The following is an 18,239-nucleotide window of genomic DNA, read 5'->3' as shown; positions in this document are numbered from 1 at the left end:
GTGGCTCAGACTTCATTCTCTTATACTGTGGCCCTTTCCAAGTACTGAAGACATATTGATGTTTGGGGGTATTAAAACTTAAAGATTCTCCAAAAAAATGTTTTTGGAGGTCTTGAGAGGAAAGTACCTAGAGCACAGAGCTCCAGAGGGTTATAGGACAGAAAATGCTTAGAAAGTGGATGAGAAATGAAACCTGTCACATCTTCACTACGTACTTACTAGCTTTTTTTCAGTGGATGCAGAATTTTGCTGCTCTTTAAATGACTTACATTTTCCCTTTCCCAAGTATTAAATAGGCATAATTGGCGGTTGGATCATTCATGGTTTTCATACTTGTTTATTTTTTTTTTTTTTTTTTTTTTTTTTTTTTCTTTTTGCGGTATGCGGGCCTCTCACCGCTGTGGCCTCTCCCGTTGCGGAGCACAGGCTCCGGACGCGCAGGCTCCGGATGCGCAGGCTCAGCGGCCATGGCCCACGGGCCCAGCCGCTCCGCGGCATATGGGATCCTCCCAGACCGGGGCACGAACCCGTATCCCCTGCATCGGCAGGCGGACTCTCAACCACTGCGCCACCAGGGAGGCCCCATACTTGTTTATTAACGTGACATTTCAGCATGAAGAGCATTTAAAAAGACTAGCAAGTAAGCTCATCTGGATCTGATCCTATACTCCTGGCAGAGGGGGACAGTCCACAACCAAACCTTCCAGCAGGATATTGGCCACACTCCTCCCCACAATGAACTCTGTTTCATTCCACTGTAGGTTTCCAGTTCGTACTCCCATCTTGAGTGAAGAAAGCATTTCATTTCAGCGGCTGGTAGTCATTTCTCTCTCAAGAGTGTGTACTACCTGGCAAGCGTTAGATCGCTCTATAGCGCACAGAGGACAGCATCCGGGGTAAGAGCCTAGGGAGGCAGAGCGAAGGGGCGGCTTACTTGAACTGACAGAAGACATCTGCATACTCTGGGAGGATTCCACTGGCCTGCAACACCGTTACACGGAAAGTGAAGGCACTGCCCAGTTTCAGGTGGTGGCCAATCTCTTCAGAAAATCCCTCCATTACCATCTTACCATCCAGCAAAGTGCTTGACTTCAAATCTAAAGAGGGTCAAATGAACACACGTATGGTTCAAGTAACACACAAAGCACCTTTCAAAGAGGAGAGTGTATCTTTCCATCCCTAGATGATAAAAGCAACTATCTTCCTTGACAATGGGCAGTATTTTTCCCTCTTTGAAAACATATGCGATCACAGTACACTCTGATTACACACCCAAGTCATTCATTCGATTGATTTCTTCTGGAGGAGTGATGACCTCAGAACTCTGACCCTGTCCTTCCACAATCCTCAGCTCCTCCAAGGATAGACCAGAACGGGTCATTGCAACTGAAGAAAAGTCACTCTGAAAACAAGGCAAGGGTAAGTAGATGATGAAGTAGTATGACAACGTATTTTCCCCCCATTTCTATAACTTATATTTATTTGCCCAACAAATAATAGTGACTGAAAAGTTATGTGGATTAAGAGCTGCCTGAGCAAAGGCAACACAACACAATATAAATGCTGGGCCTTTACCCCTACCTGGGTAATCGTTAGGTGTGCCCCGTGCTCTATTACCGACCCTGTGGTAACCTAGGCTTTTTAGTTCTAGGCAGAACTGCCCTCCAGTGCTGAACACCCTCCTTACAAAGCCTGCCTACTTCCTTATCCTTCCACAAGGTTTTCCTCTTCCCGGCAGATTTCTCACCTGATTAAAGTACTCATTATCAAAAGATATTTTAGCTGTTCCTGACTGTCGAATTCCAGAACCATAATCAGGAGCTTCTTCGTCCGCTAAGTAGAGGAAAAAAAAAAAAAGAAAGAAAAAAAAAGAGCAAGGATGAGACTACATATGGGGACAAGGAGGAATGACTCCTATTGAATTATAATAATAAAAAAATATAGGAAAGTAAAATAAAAGTAAATAGGAGACAGTGGGCTTTAGGGTTCTCAAACTTTAATACAAGAGGAGACACTAAAGAACAAGTCTTTTGCTTGAGAAAGAAAGAGACCAAAGCAGTAAAGTCAAATAGGCTGCTTCCAACTCTACTCAGGTAAACTTACCACCTCCTTAGCTCGAATGAAACTAATGAATAAAGGATCGGTTTCATTCTTGATGTTGTTCAAATGTCATACTTAGAAATACTGACCCCTTCACTTGACAAGATTATATTCAATAATACTCAATAAATATTTGAAAATATTAGACTGTACTTGTGAAGACCTCCATAGCTCAACGCTGGTGACTATCATGCATTTCTTTCCACGGGGAAAGGCTGAAAGAGGTCACTAAATACAGCACAGCAGTTGGAAACTAAAACAGAAGCGTTACAGGGAACAGCCACATTCTTTCTTCAGAATGTAGGCTGGATCTTGGAAAAAAGTATAAAGTGTCAAGATCTCGATCCACGCATTGCACAATAGCAGCCAAAGGACAGAAATGTCTAGCACAAGTATCCTGACAGAAAATTAGGCAAGAAACCGTCTGAATATCCTCTGTTATTTCTGAAGCAGTTAAGACACATCATTTAAAATGCAAATGACTTTTATAAAGGTAACCCAAGGGTTGTTCTTCATGTTAAAGGAAATCCCTTTACCCCATTATTCCAAAACAGCAGGAGCCCAAACCAAACAGGATCTACTCGTGATACTTGGGCACAACAGCTAGAAAGGAAGCAATAAAGGCTTTCTTCAGTCTGCACTGAAGCGCGGCCCTTACGGAACTGGCCTCCTTTGTCTCGAGGCAGAGGACCCACGGCCCTCATTTCAGAAGAGGGGCGCCTACCTGCGATGGCCTGCACAGCCACACGGAGAAATCCCCGCACTTCGCCCTTCTCACTGACAACGGCCACCCTGTGAATCAGGGGCACAGGGTACAGCAGGTTGCTCAGGTAAACAAATGCTCTAGAGACAGAAACCAGGAGACAGACATCTGAGCATCCCACAGGCAGAGAAGGTGGCTTTCAGATTTACTGAGAATACCTTCATGAAACTGTGAGCTGGCTTCTGGGCCCTGTCTTAAGGTCACCTCTCTGTTCTGTACTCTCAGACTGCCTCCTGTTGCTTTTTCAGAATACATAACGTATAAACAAATGCAAATGCTTGGTAAAGAAGTGGAAAAGACCAACGTACACCAAATTACTCCCTATAAGAATTACTACCATAGGTAGAGTGACCATTGGAAGTAGACTTCTAAGATACTCCTCTACAAATACTGCTACGAGTGGGAAAAGGGAGCCCATTAAGGAGTTTAACCTTTTAATGTAACTAATTACAAAGAGGTTTTTGTTTTGTTTTCCCCAATAGACAATACAGAAATCAGGAGACAAAAATGGTCAGAGAAATGTGACTGAAATACAGTCAGTAACTCTAAAATAGATTTCAAGTCACAACATTGTGGGTCTTTATTTTTACCCTAAGAAATAACTATGATCTTTAGGCAGGGTGACTGACACATATGGGCAGAAAGGCCATGTAGCCAGAAATTTCTTTGTTAGTGAGCTTATAAGAGACTCTGGATGGACATCAAGATAAATGCTAAGGGAGAAGGAGACAGCTGATCCCTAAAGGGTTGCTTTTGCTTCTAGGGTTCAAAACTTTATTCAGAAATGCATATACACGAGGTAAGACCTAACATTTTTCAACTTCAAATGAACTAGCAAAGTCGTGTCACATTTGTTATCTTTTTTTCTTCTTTCATTATTTTGTAGCTATTGACTTTTTTTAAGCAACACAAACCAGTGATCACAAAGCTTGGGTGTTCATTCCAATTAGTGGGTGGGAAATAGAACCTAGTTCCTACTATTATTCCTGTCTTCCCACTTGGTATATGCTGATCTTTGAAGACAAGACAAGACAGAGAGTAAACATTTGCATCAAGAAATCACACATAACTACATGTGACACATGCAGGCATACCTCGTTTTATTGTGTTCCACTTTCTTGCGCTTTGCAGATATTGCATTTTTTACAAATTGAAGGTTTGTGGCAACCCTGTCTCCAGCAAGGCGCCATTTTTACAACAACATCTGCTTGCTTCATGACTCTGTGTCACGTTTTGGTAATTCTCACACTATTTCAAACTTTTTCATTATTATTATTTTTTTATGGTGATCTGTCATCTTTGACGTTACGGTTGTAATTGTTTAGAGGTGCCACAAACCACAAACATACAAAACACTGAACTTAACCAATAAATGTGTGTTCTGACTGCTCCACCAACAGGCGATTCCCCCATCTCTCTCCCTCTCCTTGGGCCTCCCTATCTCCTGAGACACAACAATACTGAAATTAGGACAGTTAATAACCCTACAATGGCCTCTTAAGCATTTAAGTGAAAGGAAGAGTCTCATGTCTCTTACTTGAACTCAAAAGTTAGAAATAACTAAGCTTAGTGAGGAAGGCATGTTGAAAGCTGAGACAGGCTGAAAGCAAGGCCTCTTGTGCCAGTCAGACAAGTTGTGAATGCAAAGGAAAAGCTCTTGAAGGAAATTAAAAGTGCTACTCCAGTGAATACACAAGTGATATAAGAAAGCGAAAAAGCCTTATTGATGATATAGAGAAAGTTTTAGTGGTCTGGAGAGAATATCAAAACAGCCACAACATTCCCTTAAGCCAAAGCCTAATCCAGAGCAAGGCTCTAACTCTCTTCAATTCTATGAAGGCCAAGAGAAGTAAAGAAGCTACAGAAGAAAAGTTTGGAGCTATCAGAGGTTGGTTCATGATGTTTAAGGGAAGAAGTAGTCTCCATAACATAAAAGCACAAAGGGAAGCAGAAGTGCTAATGTAGAAGCTGCAGCAAAGTATCCAGAAACCCCAGCTAAGTTAATTAATGAAGGTGGCTACATTGAATAAGAATTTCAGTGTAGATGAAACAGCCTTTTTTTTTTTTTTTTTTTTTTTTTGCAGTACGCAGGCCTCTGACTGCTGTGGCCTCTCCCGTCGTGGAGCACAGGCTCCGGACGTGCAGGCCCAGTGGCCATGGCTCACAGGCCCAGCCGCTCCGCGGCATGCGGGATCCTCCCAGACGGGGGCACGAACCAGCGTCCCCTGCATCGGCAGGCGGACTCTCAACCACTGCGCCACCAGGGAAGCCCTGAAACAGCCTTTTATTGGAAGAAGATGCCATCTAAGACTTTCAGAGCTAGAGGGAAGTAAATGTCTAGCTTCAAAGGACAGACTGACCCTCTTGTTAGGGGCTAATGCAACTAGTGACCTGTAGTTGAAGCCAATGATCATTTACCATTCTGAAAATCTTAGGGCCTTTAAGAATTATGCTAAATCTACTCTGCCTGTTTTCTATAAATGAAACAACAAAGCCTAGATGACAGCACATCTGTTTACAACATGGTTTACTGAATATTTTAAGCCCACGGTTGAGACAGACTGCTCAGGGCAAAAAAAAAAAAAAAAAAAAAAACCCTTTCAAAATATTACTGCTCACTAACAATGCACCTGGTAACCCAAGAGCTCTAATGGAGATTAATATTTTCGTGCCTGCTAACACAACACGCATTCTGCAGCCCATGGGTCAAGGAGTAATTCTGACTTTCAAGTCTTGTTATTTAAGAAATACATTTTGTAAGGCTACAGCTGCCATAGACAGTGACTTCTTTGATGGATCTGGAAAGGATTCGCCCTTGTAGGTGCCATTAGGAACATCTGTGAGTTGTGGGAAGAGGTCAAAATATCAATATTAACAGGAGTTTGGAAGAAGTTGACTCCAACCCTCATGGATGACTTTGAGGGATTCAAGACTTCAGTGGAGAACGTAACTGCAGATGTGGTAGAAATAGCAAGAGAACAAGAATTAGAAGTGGAGCCTGAAGATGGGACTGGATTACTATAGTCTCATGATAAAACTTTAATGGGTGAAGAGTTGCTTCTTATGGATGAGCAAAGAAAGTGGTTTCTTTTTTTTTTTTTTGCTGTACGCGGGCCTCTCACTGCTGTGGCCTCTCCCGTCGCGGAGCACAGGCCCCGGACGCACAGGCCCAGCGGCCATGGCTCACGGGCCCAGCCGCTCCGCGGCATATGGGATCCTCCCAGACCGGGGCACGAACCCGCATCCCCCGCATCGGCAGGCGGACTCTCAACCACTGCGCCACCAGGGAGGCCCAGAAAGTGGTTTCTTGAGATGGAATCTACTTCCAGTGAAGATGCTGGGAAATGACAACAAAGGATTTAAAACATTACATAAACATAGCTGATAAAGCAATGGCAGGGTCTGAGTGGAATGCCTCCAATTTTGAAAGTTCTGCTGTGGGTTAGATGCTATTAAACAGCAACCTCCACCAGCAAAAAGCCTACTTCACTGAAGGCTCAGATGATGGCTAGCATATTCCTTTTAGCAATAAAGTTTTTTTGTTTTTTTTGTTGTTGTTGTTGCGGTACGCGGGCCTCTCCCTGCTGTGGCCTCTCCCGTTGCGGAGCACAGGCTCCATACGTGCAGGCTCAGCGGCCATGGCTCACGGTTCCAGCCGCTCCGCAGCATGTGGGATCTTCCCGGACCGGGGCACGAACCCGTGTCCCCTGCATCGGCAGGCGGACTCTCAACCACTGCGCCACCAGGGAAGCCCAATAAAGTATTTTCTAATTAAGGTACATACATTGTTTTTTTTAGACATAATGCTTTGCACGCTTAATAGACCAAATGTAATGTAAACATAACTTTTGGGAGACCAAAAAAGGTACGTGACTGGCTTTATAGCAATATTTGCTTTTATTGCAGTGGTCTGGAAACAAACCAGCAATATCTCCGAGGTATGCCTGTATGCATGTCTGCACCTTTTCCTGCTCTGAATCTACTTTAAAACAAAGAAAAGGAAGATGGAGCGGATTCTTGGGATTTCAACTCCAAGTAATGAAAACAATTCTGAAAATAGACAAAATACACCACAGAAAAACAAATGTTAATAAAACTGAAAGAGCATAAATGAAACATGAATGAAAGTATAACAAAAATAATTGCAAGTGGACACTGAATCAGATCAAATGATGTCTATTTCCCTTTCAGTCTGCTCCAAAGGTGGGGGAGGGCAATGCTAAAAAAGAGGGATAAAGCTCCGTTGTACAAAAATTTTTAAAAGAAAAGTCTAAAAAGGATTACAAACAAGAGTCTCAAACATCAACTACTGTGACAGAGTTTAAAGACTACGAATTTGGCATAAGGTACCAAATGGATAATTTCACCTTCAAAGTCAGCACACATACAGACCACCTTCATTTCTTACTGGCATTCCAGCCACTGCCCACGTTCAGTGCCTTGGCCATTAAGGAGCCATCGCATATGCTCCTCCCCTGTCTGCTGTCCTCTCTGAGCTCTACTACCCACCTCATGCCTTTGATTTCACATCTTATTCCAAATACCACTCTCTTATGACAGGTCCCCCTAGTGTTTTACAATCTCAGTAGCACACAACTCCATCATTGCTATGATTTCCATTTATTTATGTAATTATTTGTCTGTCTCACCCACCAGACTGAAAACCCATGAGGGCAGGAACCATGTCTGGTCAATAAATATCTGGTGAGTGATTGAACATCTATGTACATAAGTGAATGGGAAGGTGATCTGTCCTCTATCTTTAAGTAGAAGTGGAAGATTTTTCCAGAAAAATGGGTTAGACCAGAGGTAGAGAAGCAAAGCCATTCAACTTTATATTAGGTTGATTTTTCAAAGCCATACTCATGATGGATATTAACTATATAGGACATGTTTAGATTCCTAACCATATTTAATTTGTATAGCTATTTTTATACTTAAAAGCAGCTACTCAAAAACAAGAACCCCTGTTTTTAATTACAATAAAGTACTGTTTGAGCAAACGTTAAAGAAGAATCTCCTTTCTGTCTATGGCAACGGCTACTCCAAAAGTGGAAGAATATGAAGTATCCTTGTAAATTTCCCTTTTTAGAAGAGAGAATTCTATAATTCAGTGGCAGTGGCGTGTGCATCGGCACTGTGACTACACAACTGCACAGTCACTAGAGAGCTCCTTGTCTTATTATTATAACATAGGCTTTGGTCCAAAATCAATGCTTTGGGCTCTATAAATGTTCTCTTATGAAGTTTTTTAAACTGGAATTTTTATAATTATTCTTCATTCTTGAGAATCCTTGTACCTTGACCTAGCAGACTGAAAGAGAACAGGGACGAGAGAGGGGAAGATGTAAAGGCTATATTAGCATAAAGTTCTATGAAGTTACATAAAAAGGGAAACAAATTCTGTCAACATAAAGATAATAAAAACCAGCATAATTATGATCAGTTACAGAAAGAATTGTCAGTTCAGGTACTCAGGTCACAGAATAACCAGGAGACTTTTAACCCAGAACACTAGCCTAAATATTTTACATTTCATCCCAAATGATGATGGATGATTCATAACATCCCAGCATGCCATAAGAGAATAGCTAAAGGGACAAGCTCTTTTAATTTTCATATAAAAATTCACCAGAGGCAGCCAAGGCCATGAATCAAAACGTATAAATGGAATTTTACAAAAAACTGGAAAATTTTATAAGTAAATGTATTTGCAATTATGTGCCAATACAGGAAATCTAATCCCGTGAATCACAAAAACATCAAAGAAGTTACTCCTCTTACACAGAGAATGACTGGTACATAACTGGGTGATGTTGATTACAAATTGTTTGTAGGTAAGAAATGCAGTCAAGGGTGAAAATAAAGAGCTATCCTTCACTCTGCTGACTGCTAGATTTCACCTTCTCCCCTAATACTTTTCTTGCAAAGCAAAGTCAGTTTTAGAACCTGGGAACCCAAAGAAACGGAAAGGTCAATTCCTGAGCCACAGCTCCACAAATAATTTATTTGAAAATCAAAGTAGAGTTGATTCCCTTATACCTACACTTAAATCTGATATGATTAAAATGAGAGAAAATACATATATCTTAACGCAGAGAATTTCTGCATTACGTGGGATTTTCATACAACTGACTCAAAATACAAATGCTTCTGAGTAGAACTCTGAGTAGAACCAGGATATTCATTTTGCTAGTGTGGATGAAAGAATACAGAAGATGAAAAAGATCTTTAATGCTTTTTCTTCTCCCTACCTAACGCTTCATTTTATACTTCAGAACCTAACAGGTCTCAGTTTTAGTTGCTCGTCCTAAGTCAGGTCAGTGTTCTTTCCACCTCACCACACAGGGTGAAGCCACCTATTCCTCATGTGTGATGGTGTAGAACAAAGTGAGCAGCGTGAGAAGCTGCAAGACCGGCATCAGGACCCAGCAGTTTGTGGATAAAAACTTGATTCCAACTTCCGACCCTCTCAGAAGAGGATGGAAACAGCCATAAAGTAAGGAGAGCATTATGGTCCCATTACTTGTACACAGAAGTACCTTTCTCAATTTTAATATAAATCAGCTTCTCTGAAATTCTAAGCATCTATTCCTGGCAATACACCAGACAATATTCATGGTTGTATAATCCTTTATATTTATTCATGGAAAAACTGAATAAATGCCCCTTTACCATTGTAAAACCCCAAGACTGTCTAACAGTACAACCCACAGTCATAATTGAGGCTTTAATTTCTATCAAAAAGCTTTTCTTTTCCCCCTTTCCATAAAAGTGATCATCTTCTACATTATTTATTTAGTTCTCACCAGGTAACCAACACCATACTCTGAGCTAAGTTTTAGAACCTTGTGTCCCTAATGGGTCAGGGGACTCGCTGCACTTTCATATTTTTAGATAACTGGTGCTTATCCACTAACACTAATGTAATTTCCCTTATTTTTAAAGGGTTCAACAACATGTGGTTTTAATGCAGCACTGAAATTAAATCAAAACATAGACATAATTTTTTGTTAATCCAGTGAGTGCTGCACTGTTGAATTTGTAATTAAAATTACTTCAGCATGAAGACTGGATGTAGACAAAGACCCCAGTATTAGGAACATGTGCCTGAGAGCTCTGCATCACTGACAGATGGGGCCAGAGACAATGCCTTGGTTTGGTAAGCTGAACTTAACACAAAGCAGTGTCATGGAGCACTGAACAAATATCCATTGTTGATGGTTTCAACAGATAATTTTATGAGATTCATCATTAAAATGCCTATAGGTAAAATCTTAGCACAAGCCAAAGATCTATGAAACTGGCCAAATAAAGGCATCCATTTTACTTAGACAAAGAGGAAACTTCATGCTCTTGATCCTTTTCTGGACTCACAGACTAAGCAAGAAATAAACCTAACACTGCTCCTGATTCCACTCCTGTCCTCGCGATTCCTGCTGATGCCACGAGTCCTTTCAGCCTAGCCTTGGACTTGCTCTGCTATCCTTCTCACGTTGCCCCTTTTGCTTTCTCACTCACATTCCCACAAAGAGGAAACATCAGACACAATAACATTCTTCAACTCCGTAACAGTGTGACTCTTAGCTTTGATTACTTTCTCCTCTGGGGTCTCCCCCTTCAGAACAAAATTACTGGGCAGTTTAAGACAAGGAATCCTCCACAAGAGTGTCCACACGCTGCCGCATGCTGTACCGAGGAGGCCAAGTACCTCACAGACGCTGCCTGAGGGCTCTCTCAGCCAGATCAGCGTGTCATGAATTGAACTGGCTAAAGCAAAATTGTCCAAAATTGCACAAGGAGCCTCTTTAGAGCAAGAGCTGGTCCCTTTTTGCCTTTCTCACTTTAACCTCACCAACCTTCCCACTAAAATGAACCATGGGGATCTGTCGTAAAACGGGTCATGCCCATCACTGAAGAGATCTGATCCCTCCTCCGTCCCTGCGTCAGAGCCGGTGTCATCCACGAATGCCTCATCATCAAAATCCTCCATCTCATCTTGCTGCTCGTCAGCCAGCTCAGTGATGTCGGAATCGGCCGTGGAAAAAGTGGGGGAGGGCGTGCGGTCAGCAAGGCGCTCATTCACACAGCCGTGGAAAATGGGGGCGCTAGACACCAGGTAAGATGCCGACGGACACAGCCAAGGAGAGAGGAATAGTTGGTTAAACAGGAAGCTACAGCTGCCAACAGGACAGAACCCACTGGGGAACCAAAACAACACAAGCAAGTGGAAAAGCAAAGGGATAAAATAAGCATAAATCATCTGGCTCAGGTGAAATGGAACAAGGACTGATCCTTGGAATGAGAAAAGCAAAGGAAATACATGAGTAGAATATCCGAGGTAAACAATGTGCTGTAAAACATTTAAGTTCTCCAGTTCACACAAAAGATCAGCAGCCAGGTCTCAAAGGAGCCACTCAAAATTAGGTGAAATAATAAGGTTTAAATCTTTATTCCAATTCCCATGTCATCTCTGAGCAGAAAACAAAACAGATGAAATGGTATATGGCAAAGCAGGTATGTGCCTTGCTTGGGTAAGACGTGTTTGGCCAATTCATCTCTTTGAAAACGCTCTACTATCAGAGTTGACTGGAAAACACTTACTTCATTTCTACAAAATACTATGACTTCAGCTCCACCTTTTAACCCAGTTCCTTTACAACTGTTGGAAAGTTTTTGCAATTAGAAAATTTTTCAAATTCTGAAATCGTTAAGGTGAAAACTTATACTTCTCTGCTTTAAAAATTCTAAACCTCTAAGAACGTGACTCACTATGGACTCACGTTAAATGCTGAAAGTGAAGTATACACAAAAAAGGCTCAGGTGGATTACTAAGGTGTGCAATTATTCACTCTTGGCAAAGACTAAAGTGAGATGAACTGCTTTAAAAATTAAAGTGAGGACAATCATGGAGAGATTGCAGTCTGATAAACTGGACGTCATACTGTGATTTTAAACTATGCAGGATACAGACACAGGTTTCCTTTTTCTTTTAAATCTATCTTGGTCAAGTGTAAGACATTTTGTGAATGAGTCGACAGGCAGGGAAGACTGTCAGTTACTTTGACTGAAAGTCTGAAACTTAAAACAAATGTGCCTGTTGGATAAAACTAAAGGGAAATATAACAAATGACACAGTGGCTGTGTGTGAGTGGATAAGATTATAAATGGGGCTTTTTTATACTCTTTTTCTTTAACTTTCTGTAATATCTTCCAAGGCTTTAAACAACTAAAATAAAACCATTCATTATCTGAAAAGAAGACATCAATAAAATCATTACATACCTTCCTACAAGTTTGAACCAATGGAATCGATCATAAAATGGATCACTGCCAGTCATGGTGGTTTCACTTTCATCTTGGGCGCTGGAGGCCATCTCACCTGCCCTGTCATACATCTCTCGCATCAAATCCAGCCTCTGCCTGTACAGTAACCATAAAGTGTGCTGGGTTAATATCACAAGGTCACGTCAAAATTTCATCTTGTAAGTATCTTCCATGTAAGATTTTAAAAAGCTGCTCCTACCATTTAATGATATTAAATAAGAATAAAGGCTTTATGCATAACATTTTCATACTTAAGTTTCGCCAAAGACCAATAATGTGTTGCTCCATTTTTCAGATCCTGGACTTCTACGGCCACCACTGTACGAGGGAACGGTCTGTCTTCCTGAGTTTTTTCCATCTCAGTGGGAAGTAGTTCAGGAGGCAAAGGGGAGTACAACGTGTCAGTCAGAAGAACAAACTGAAACTGCACCTAAATGGAAGGAAGAAACCATTCGACAAACGGCCTTTCTGTTTTCAGCAAGTAAGTTTTGGAAACAAGGCAATATAATCACGCCTGATGGGAAGGAGGTCAAACAGCAGCATGTGCTCAACAGCTTGTGATCAACTGAAAAAAGTGGCCACTTGTATATTAATCATTAAGCTATTTACAGACTTTGTTTTCCTAGCCTGGCCCAGTGTTTCTGCACAACGTAAAATCTCAATAAATATACTTTGGTTGACTGAATGAAGACTTCTGTAGAGAACAAATGGTGGACCCAGGAGTGCACCCTCTAGTCTCTCACTAATGAGAGAGGGTGGAGGCATGCTAACGTTTTCCATTTTAAATTCAGAGGATTACAACTATTACTCTTAAAATTGTTACCAGAGGCTAAGTGCTTTGCATTCATCATGTCATTTATTTCTTGATACCACCCTATATTTTTACCAACTATTAATGAAATGCTAGATACAGCTGTAAGACAAAAAGATAGTCCCTGCCATCTTTTAGTCTATGTGAAGAGGGAAATAGTTAATAAATGATTACAAAATGAGATGAGGTTATGAATGAGTAAGACGTCTTATCCCCATTTTACAGAACTAGAATATAGCCCCCCAAGAAGATAATGATTTTTCCCAAAGCCAGGCAGTCTGTGCTCTTACCTACTTCACAGTATTGCCCCTGCCACCCCGCCCCCTGTAAATCTTAGCCGTCAGGAGACCGTTAAATCGTGAGACATACAGAAGAATAAATCTAAGATGTGGTGTAATGTTTCAGTAATAGTAATTACCCTGTTTAGGCACTACTTCAGCATCTTCCATACATTCACTCTCTCATCTCTCACAAAATCCCTGGGTGGCAGGCATTGTTGCCAAACCCATTTTGCAGGTGAGGGACTGGAGGCCTGGGGCTATTAGGGTCAAACAACTGAGAGAGCTGGGGTTGGAACCTGGCTGTCTGGGTGCAGAGTGTACGCACCTGTCCATTACACAAAACTGCCTCTCAGACCCTAGAAGATGAGAGGGCACATAGGACTTAAAAGTGCCAACTTAATGGTAGAAAACTAAAAGAAAATTGAGATTTTCAGAAACCCAAGAGAAGTATTTTGCTACCAATATGTTTCTCTAGCTCCTGTCAGGAATACGGTCTCTGCGCTTGTAAAATAAGCTAGAAAACATGTTATTTTAAAAATTTCATTTAACAAATATTTAATTAGTACCTACTATGTTCCAGGCACATATATTAAATACAGGCATATATAAACCTGTTTCATAGCAAAAAGCTGCTGAGTTCATCCAAGGGAAAGGTTAGCTCAAGATGAAGACCATGAAGCCCACCAGGCTCAGCTCTGCCTCCAGATGGTCCATGTTCCCACACCCTCCGTACCTTCTTCTTCAATTCCACACTGATGGCATTGGCCTCCTTCAAGTAAACGGCATTGCCCCAGAGTAAGTCTCTTAATGAGGTAAACTGATGAGACTTCCACTTCCGGAAGGCCCACTGGGCCAGCTCAAATTCATGTTGTGTCCAAGGAACTGAAAGAGCAAACGAAGTGTATTGAATGGTGATCTCATAACCATGTAGAAATTATATCCCTCCTCTACCTCATCTCTTTCATCAAGTATTTCCCAGTTTTCCTCCATTCTTTTTTTCTTTTTTAAGATACACCTTAATGTGTGGCTTATAATAAAGAAAAAACCCTAGTACGTTGTACAACTTCAAATATATCTATTTTTCTTTTTAGTACAGGAAAAATAAAGTCATATTTCACATAGATATTTATTTTTTATTTTAAAATATTTATTTATTTATTTTGCCTGCGCCGGGTCTTAGTTGCAGCACGTGGGCTCTTTGTTGAGGCATGCGGGATCTTTAGCTGTGGCATGCGGGACCTTTTTTTTTTAGTTATGGCACGCAGACTCTTAGTTGCGTGGACTCTTAAGTTGCGCGGATTCTTAGTTGCAGCATGCCTGCAGGATCTAGTTCCCCGACCAGGGATCGAACCCAGGCCCCCTGCATTGGGAGCATGGAGTCTTACCCACTGGACTACCAGGGAAGTCCCTCACATGGATATTTAAAAATAAAGAATTTAGTACAGGGCTTCCCTGGTGGCGCAGTGGTTAAGAGTCCACCTGCCGATGCAAGGGACATGGGTTTGTGCCCCGGTCCGGGAAGATCCCACATGCCGCAGAGCGGCTGGGCCCGTGAGCCATGGCCGCTGAGCCTGCGCGTCCAGAGCCTGTGCTCCGCAACGGGAGAGACCACAACAGTGAGAGGCCCGCGTACCGCAAAAAAAAAAAAAAAAAAAAAGAATTTAGTACATAAATTAAGAGTTCCTTCAAAGTTATTATGAAGCCTTGAGATTACTGAGAGGTTGGGTAGAAAAATGAAATGTGATGAATGTTCATACTGCATTGTAAGGTAGTAACTAACCATTAAAGCCCTAATTCAACTAAGAAATTCTAGAAAACTTAAGACAGGTAGGCAGGACTAAGCAATGTGATTAGCAATCTGCCAGAAATAGCTTTAATGTACGCTGATATATTCCAAAGCCCTCACTGGGAAATCCCTGACATAAACCAGAAAAAACAAGAGTATCTTAACAAAGATTAAGCTCTATATTTATTTGCAACATATATGTGAACTTCATATGTACAGTAATATGAGACAGTTTATATAAATTGCCCAAGAGATTTCTACGGAGACTATGCTCAGATGGCTTGTGTTCTAATAGACACTATGAGCCCCATCCCCACCTCACAGAGTACAGCCTGGATTCTCAGCACTGAGCATCTTTTAAATCATCTTTAAATCAGCTCAGTAATTTGACAACACAGATCCGAAACATATATCAATACAGAGGAAAGTTTCAGTCTCTATATTTCACCTTCTTCCTCCTCTTCTTCCTCTTCAGTTGTTTCTGCTGCCAGGGATCTCGTCTCCACCTGCTTCTGCAAGGCCTGCAATTTACTCTCATAATCCTGAACGAAAAGAAAGGAGATAACATGTAGGAGAGAGAGGACATAAGAAGGAAGGAAAAGAGAAATGAAAGGAAGATCAGGGCAAGGTAGAGATTGCAAAAGACAAAGCAAAGAGAAGATTGAGGCAGGAAACAACAATAAAAAGAAAGACACACAGAGAAATGCTTCAGAAAAAAGCCATAAAGCACGCAAAATAGTCTGCAATGGGTAAGTGCTTTAAAAGATCTTGTGTTCCAAGGAATTTAACTGCAGTCTCTCTGTATCTACTCCCTCAGACTCAAGAGTTCTTTACTTGGGGTTGTGGTAGAGGAGAGGGGGGATTTTGAAGGAAAAAAATGCATGTGTCCCTTAAATGTTAAAATACACTTAAATAGTATCTTTACACATCCAAGAATTCTGGAGAAAACAATACTGGAAAAGACTAAATTCACCAGTATTGCCAAGAGTTCTAATTATCTAACTGTTTGGATGGGGAAAGAATTCAGACTGTAGACCCTGAAGCGCCCCATGGATGAAATATTACTATCTTTGCAGCTGTAGGATGAGTTTAGCCTTCAGGTAATCAAAAGATCACAGTGCTCTTAGGATTGAAACGATCTATATATTGCATTTATTTATTCAATAAAGAAACTTTATTTCAAAATATACTATTATAATACAAAATGTATTACTATATTTCAAATCATATTCACCCTTCCTTCCTCCATCTTACCCCATGCAGTCTCAATTAGGGTGATATCACTCCTAACAGGGAAAAAAAAGTGGTTCTTGGGGGATTAAAAAAAAAAAGTACTCTTCTTATGTATAAAGCACAAATATACATAGAGTATATAAACAGATATACTATATATCTGACATATTAAAATTGCATGGTGGAGAGAGATTAAGGAAAAAAAAGTCTAAAAAGGTTCCTTGGAGTGTTAATGAAAAAAAAGCTTGTGTTTTTTGACAATAAAACAAGTTAAGAAAAAAGACCTTCACATAATACAACACCAAATCACAACATAAGCACAGCATTTAAAAAATATACTAGCAGGCTTCCTGCTTCTCTGGGAGTGGCCCGATTCCAGGCTGTCATGGTTTAGGTATGACTATGTACTGTTTTCAAACAGAGCTCTCCAAGTCACAAATCAAATATTCCACGCATTACAGAGGACAGCTGAAAGCCTCGCTAGCAAACCCCGGTACAAAAGGCGCTCCCAATGGCTATGCTAAGAGGGATGCAAATATTCTCCAGGCTCTACTCATTTACCATTCAGTCTCACAAAGGAAGCTTTCTCTCTTTAGTGGTGCTGGCAGTGACCAAGAGCCAGCGAAACAGCTTTTTAAAGACATCTAAACACACTTTTTAGGAGACTATGTACGGTGGGAAAAATGAAAAATAAAAATATGAAGTAACAGGTAAAAAGACTGGGGTTTTGCTGCTGGCACCTGCTCTTATTAGTCTTGTAATTCTGGGAAAGTTAATCCTTTCTACACCTCATTTTGGCCATCTTTAAAATGAAGATTTTAGTGTTCGACCTGCCTACCACACAGGACTGCAGGAAGGACCAAATGACAAACCATTTAAAAACGCAAGTTAAAGTCCTCTTAAATGGTAACACGCTATCAAAATGACAGGTAGTGTTTTTTAAAAGTTTCTTTTCTAAGTACACCTAGCCCCCAGTGCTGGTTTCTAAATACCATTCCCCACTAAAAGGAAGCAGGGCTCCTTGTGAAAATGACTGACTTCAGATCTGGAGCAAGGAAAATACAAGGTAACCCCAGAATATCTTGGGCTAGAAAGCACGGAGTACTCAAAGACTGATGGGACCATTTCAAAAGGACAAAGACTCCCATTGGCCAATAAATAATAATAACAGGAAAAGAATATACAGCACACTGAGTATACAAAGAATCCACGAGCCCACAGTGATACTGAAAGAAGGAGAGAAAAAGGGAAAGCTCTTCTTTACCAAAAAAACAAAACAAAAAGCCAGTTAATAAATGCAGAGGGAATGACAATTAGAAAATCACTATATTGCAACCCTAGATGCAGTAATTGAATCAGGCAAGGATCATTAATAAAAGCCAAAACAACTGAGCGAAAGGTGGATGGAAAACAGAATATTCACACAATCTCAAGAGCCTACTAACAAGGAGAAAGAGTTGGGAAACATCACATTAACTAAATTTATTAAACTTTAACATTACTGATAATAGGACAAATTGACATTTTATGTCTACTGATGTGAAGCAAATGGAAGTACACAATGTAACATTTATAGCATTCTTAACAAAAATGTTTACCCTAAATCTAATCTTGGGGAAACAATCACACATATTAGAATGTGGCCTAGACTCTTCAAAAATACCTGTGTAACAAAAGATAAAAGAACCATCAGAACCAAATGCAATCAATAAACCGTGACTGGATCTTGGATTAAAAAACATGCACACACACACTTCCAACATTTATATTTTTTAGACAATTAGGGAAATTTGAAAATGACCTGTATTTTACATGATACTAAATCAGTATTAAATTTTTGGATGGGATAATGGTATTAAGAGAATATCCTTGATTTTAGGAGATACATGTGTATTCAGGGGTAAACTGACATGATATCTATAACTTACTTTCAAATGA

At 40.6% G+C, this 18,239-nt stretch overlaps 1 protein-coding gene across 6 annotated transcripts in view; it reads right to left on the bottom strand.

The window, feature by feature from the left end:
- Window positions 1-18,239, bottom strand: part of KIF1B (kinesin family member 1B) — a 150,355-nt gene that overhangs the window by 33,190 nt on the left and 98,926 nt on the right. For 5 of the 6 annotated variants that reach the window (XM_082613275.1, XM_082613274.1, XM_082613276.1 and 2 more), the window contains 9 exons: window positions 15,517-15,610; window positions 14,016-14,164; window positions 12,442-12,620; window positions 12,149-12,286; window positions 10,723-10,971; window positions 2,825-2,943; window positions 1,748-1,833; window positions 1,273-1,402; window positions 935-1,097 (listed from right to left, as the gene is read on the bottom strand). In XM_082613275.1, the coding sequence (XP_082469401.1) occupies window positions 935-1,097; window positions 1,273-1,402; window positions 1,748-1,833; window positions 2,825-2,943; window positions 10,723-10,971; window positions 12,149-12,286; window positions 12,442-12,620; window positions 14,016-14,164; window positions 15,517-15,610 (1,307 nt within the window). The remainder of the gene's footprint in view (window positions 1-934; window positions 1,098-1,272; window positions 1,403-1,747; window positions 1,834-2,824; window positions 2,944-10,722; window positions 10,972-12,148; window positions 12,287-12,441; window positions 12,621-14,015; window positions 14,165-15,516; window positions 15,611-18,239) is intronic. The other variant, XM_082613279.1, reaches the window with a different exon arrangement.

This window comes from Mesoplodon mirus, assembly GCF_964341445.2.
Source record: "Mesoplodon mirus genome assembly, chromosome: 3".
Taxonomy (NCBI): domain Eukaryota; kingdom Metazoa; phylum Chordata; class Mammalia; order Artiodactyla; family Ziphiidae; genus Mesoplodon; species Mesoplodon mirus.
The sequence above is the reverse complement of the archived record's forward strand: the minus strand, read 5'-3'. Positions and strand labels throughout refer to the sequence as shown.